At 35.8% G+C, this 4555-nt stretch overlaps 1 protein-coding gene across 2 annotated transcripts in view; it reads left to right on the top strand.

Moving 5' to 3' along the window:
- Nucleotides 1-4555, top strand: part of Strn (striatin) — a 148817-nt gene that overhangs the window by 103129 nt on the left and 41133 nt on the right. For both annotated transcript variants that reach the window (XM_004627613.2, XM_023711266.1), the window contains exon 7: nucleotides 2335-2470. In XM_004627613.2, the coding sequence (XP_004627670.1) occupies nucleotides 2335-2470 (136 nt within the window). The remainder of the gene's footprint in view (nucleotides 1-2334; nucleotides 2471-4555) is intronic.

The raw sequence follows: 4555 nt of genomic DNA, 5'->3' as shown, positions 1-4555 counted from the left end.
CGGTCCCTGTGCTTTGCTAAGCTTAGCTTGTTCTAAGTAGATGCTTTAGACCACTGAACCATCCCACCAGCCCCTCTTAATGTTCATTTTAGATTCTGATCTTATCTCATTGATTCTATCTGTTAAAACTTTATAATTTTAGGGGCCAGGGAGATGGCTCAGTAGAATAAGCACTTCCCTGGCAAGTGCAAGGACCTGAGTTCAATACCTGGTTCCACCAAAACAAACAAACAAACAAAAAAACTTTATAATTTTAAATCATTCAAAAAAGTACTGGGATAAATTTTGATCTGGTCATACTATTTTTATTTCATATAAAATGAGAAAATACAGAAAATTTGAAATGCTGTACATTTTATTGAAAGAAGCTACAAACCTATTATCTTGATTTCTTCGGGCCAATTGGGCTCACAGTTGATTGAGGTGACCAAAAAGGATATCGTTCATAAAAGCATTTGCATATTGGTCTCAAAAATGACTGAATGCCTTAGGTTTTAACATTCTGATTGCATTTGTAATACCCTGTTTCTTTCTTTCCTTTTTTTTTTTTTTTTTTTTTTTCAGAACCAGGGTTTGAACTCCAGGCCCTTGCACTTGCCAGGCAAGTGCTTATTCTACAGAGCTAATATTCTATTTCTAAAAATATAAAAATGAGCCTGAACAACCATGTCATATTTGCTGTTAAATCTAAGCGATATCTTTTTTAAAAATTTATTTAGAATTTTAATAACATATCCAAGTGTTTGTCACATACAGCCATAGTTTGGTACTACACTAGTACTTCAACACTGGTGCCGTGACATTGTTACTGTTTTGAAACAACATAGTCCTCACTATATAGTACATATTACTTTAAAAGATTGATATTTCAGGAGATAAAAGGAGCATAAAAGAGCAACTGAGGAAAGCCAATGCAAGGTTAGGGCAGTAAAAATAATAATAGGAACCTAATAGAGAACCTTATAAGTCTTAAGGCAGTTGTTTCTGAGTATATAGTTTTTGTGATTTTAGGTTTTGTGAGATAATGAAGTCATATTAAAAGTCATCATTATATTCTACAAAACCTGTTATAGTACCTTATGAATCTATCCTTTTAATAAATTAGAATGCCTGCAAATAGCACAGATTGCATCAAAAAATACAAGATTTGGTTGTAGTTCTTGTAATAAGTGTGTCAAGGTTTTTTTATCTACCTATAGTTTAATCTTTTAAAAAATTTTTTACTTATTTATTTGGTACAGGGTCTCACTATGTTGTCTCAGTCTCCCCAGCACTGGGATTACAGGCTTGTGCCACCATGCCCAGTTTTGGGACCTGGCATGGCATGCCTGGGGTTTCTGACCAGCATGGCATGCCTTAATTGGGAATCAAACCCAGAGCCTCGTACTTATCAGGCAGCCGCTTAGATTGCCAAGCTATCTCCCCAGTCCCCCACCAAGAATTTAAATATATGCCTTATAGTCCAGTGGTTTCAGTATATATTTCCTTATAACGAATCAGAGCTGGGTGTCCAGGCACCTGTAATCCCAGCATTTGGGAGGCCAAGGCAGAAAGTTCCCCGAAAATTTGAGCCCATCTTGACCTACAGAATGAGTTCAAGGTCAGTTTGAGCTACATATCCAGACTGTCTCGCCACCCTTCCCACAAAAAAACCTCAAAACAGGAATAAAAAAAAAAAAAAAAAAAAAAAAAAAACAGTATATTATCAGACAAAGTTTAAATTATTGCTTTAAAATGTATAATGGGACTGGCCAGATAACTCAGCAGGTTAAAGTGCCTGCTTAGGCAGACTCAGGAACCAGGGTCAATCCTCAGTGTTCCGTGCCATCCCTGCACCTGGGGCCTGCCTTGGTGATTGAGACTGGGCATGGTGGTGCGCACCTGTAATCCCAGCGCTTCGGAGGTTGAAAACAGGAGGATCACTATGAGACCGTCTGTGTAATGAGATGCTATAGACCCTTTACTAAATACATTTTTTAAAAAATGCATAATGTTTTCTAAAAATAATGTCTGTGCTTCTCACTGAGTTAAATGGTACATTTAATTTAGTACAATGAAGATATATGTACTTTCTGAAGAAAACACTTCAATTGCCTTTCTCATGTAATGGTAAATGTGTTTTGTTTCCATTTTAAAATAAAATCCTTTCTTTTCTTTTTCTTTTTTTTTTTTTCAGATGGTTTTATTATGCAATTCAGACTGGCCTTGAACTCACTGTGTAGCCCATGCTGGCCTCAAACCCAGGGATCCTCAGCCTTCTATGTGCTAGGATTACAGGCATGTAGCTGGCTCACGATGTCTTCTAATATTTTATTTTAACATGTTTTTTCTTAGATTGTTAGGAAAAAAGTATTGCCTGATAGTAGTGAAGATCGAGCTACAAAAGAAGCTCTAAAGGAATTTGACTTTTTGGTTACATCAGAAGAAGGAGACAATGAATCTAGAAGTGCAGGGGATGGAACAGATTGGGGTAAGGAAGCATACTGGATTCATCCTGAAATTTTTTTTTATTCTATTTTTTTCTGAAATTTAAGTAAACAAAAAATAATAATGTTTTGCCAGAATGTCAGTGTCTTCAAGAGCTAAGATGTTTTTGTTTTGATACCGGGAATCAGATTCACAACCTCATGCTTGCCAGGCAGACCCTGTGCTGCTGAGCCAAATCTAAATCCCCAACCCTAAGCTGTGATGTTGAAATATTGAAAGTACAGTGCATTTTTACTGTGTCACCTTTTATTCAGGAGTATATGTAACTTAATAGTTTATTTTGGAGACATGGTCTCGCTACGTAGTTTAGGTTGACCTTAAGTTCCTAGCGATGCTCCTGCCTCAGCTTCCTGAGTGCTTACAATAAGGGTCAGGGAACATTACAGGCATGCACCAGCACATTTTTTTCCAATATGAACAATATATTATGAATGAATTTAAATTAAAATACGTGAGTATTTTGTTTTTTACTAGACAGTTCATCTGCAGGTTAATTTCTTATGGAAACTGTATATGAAAAATTAATAGATAAAAAAATGTAGTTAGTCATTCCAATTCAGGTTTTGATGATTGGAAAAGAATAGTTTTTGTTCTTTCACATGGCTGTAAATGAATCTAATAAACTTTAAACATTTTTAAATTATTTAAAATCATTTATTTATTTATTTATTATTTTAGAGAAGGGTCTACAGGGTGTTCAGGGTTTCACTACTAGATTGGACTCAAAGTGATCCACCTGTTTACAGCTTCCCAAGAGCTGGGATTACAGGTGCGTGCCACCATGCCCAGTAGCTTTAGTTATGACAGCTTTTCAGTTGCTGTTTCAGCATGTCCGGGGGTGAGGAGGGTGGGCATGGCAGGCCTGGGAATTGAATCCCTGGCCACTGCGCCTGCTTACAGGCACTTTAATCCGCTGAGCTATTTGGCCAGCCTAAACTTGTAATAAGAGTTTGGAACAATTACTTTGGGAAAACTTCTTACAATGCAGATCATTCTTCTAGTTTGGAAATGCATTTGTACTGTCAGTATGGTGAAACAGTGACAAATTCTTCAACAGTGGTCAGTTTTATCTGATGTATGTTTATGGTCAGTGAGTAAGAAAGAAAGAGAGGGTCTAATACATACAAATATTTTTAAAAGAATGTAATGTTGCTAATTATGTTAATACTATCTTGTTTATCTTTATGAAAATTTCTACTCAGTCTTCTCAAAAACTAAGTCAGTGGAGCTGGGCCTAACATGATGGTACATGCCTGTAATCCCAGCAGTCTGGGAAGCTAAGGCAAGGTGCAGGTTCAAGCCCCGTCTGAGCAATTTAACAACTTAGGGAGACCCTGTCTCAAAACAAACCAGGGTTGGGGATGTAGCTCAGTGCAAAGGCCCTGGCTTCAATCCCCATTGATGAGGAGGGGGAAAAAGAAGAATCAGTGGTTTCTTATGTGAAACCCATGTTCTTTTAAGTTAATATTTTGTCCATAGAGAGAAAAGTAGCTTTAGTTATGACAGCTTTATCTTGTGGAATTATTATTTAAATGTGAATATAATACATAAGGAATATTATATTTGCTTTTATTCAACAAGCTATTTTAAAGTGAGTTCATTATATCCTCAAGAATTGGAACATAAGTTGTATACAAGTTTAGAATACTGAGTTAAACCTGAATTTTTGTGTATTTCTTCACTGAAGGAGATATAAAAGAATTCTAAAGCCGTAGGAAACAATTCATGTTCTAATTTGTGTTAAAAGTTTTTGTTCAAATTTTCAAACCAATCCTGTGGTGACAGATAAAAAGAATTGGGTAAGTTTAGAGAACATGTTGCCTGAAATTTTTAATATACCACTTGAAAAACTGCACAGTGAAAATTATTTTGTGATCATTCCAAGGAATCAAATATTCTTTTAAATTTTGGACAGTCTTGATAACACAAGGTTGGAAGAGGTAGATATGTAGCCAGGTTTTCTCTTTTGCTTTCAAGGTAGACTTCAGCCCCTCTCACTTACTAGGAACCATTATACTGTGAGAGGTATTTATTAAATTTTGTAGTGTTTTTTTTTTTTTTTTTTTTT

Source organism: Octodon degus, unplaced genomic scaffold, assembly GCF_000260255.1.
Source record: "Octodon degus isolate 3935 unplaced genomic scaffold, OctDeg1.0 scaffold00020, whole genome shotgun sequence".
In the NCBI taxonomy this organism is placed as follows: Eukaryota; Metazoa; Chordata; class Mammalia; order Rodentia; family Octodontidae; genus Octodon; species Octodon degus.
Note: the sequence above shows the minus strand (reverse complement) of the source record. Positions and strands in the feature narration are given on the sequence as shown.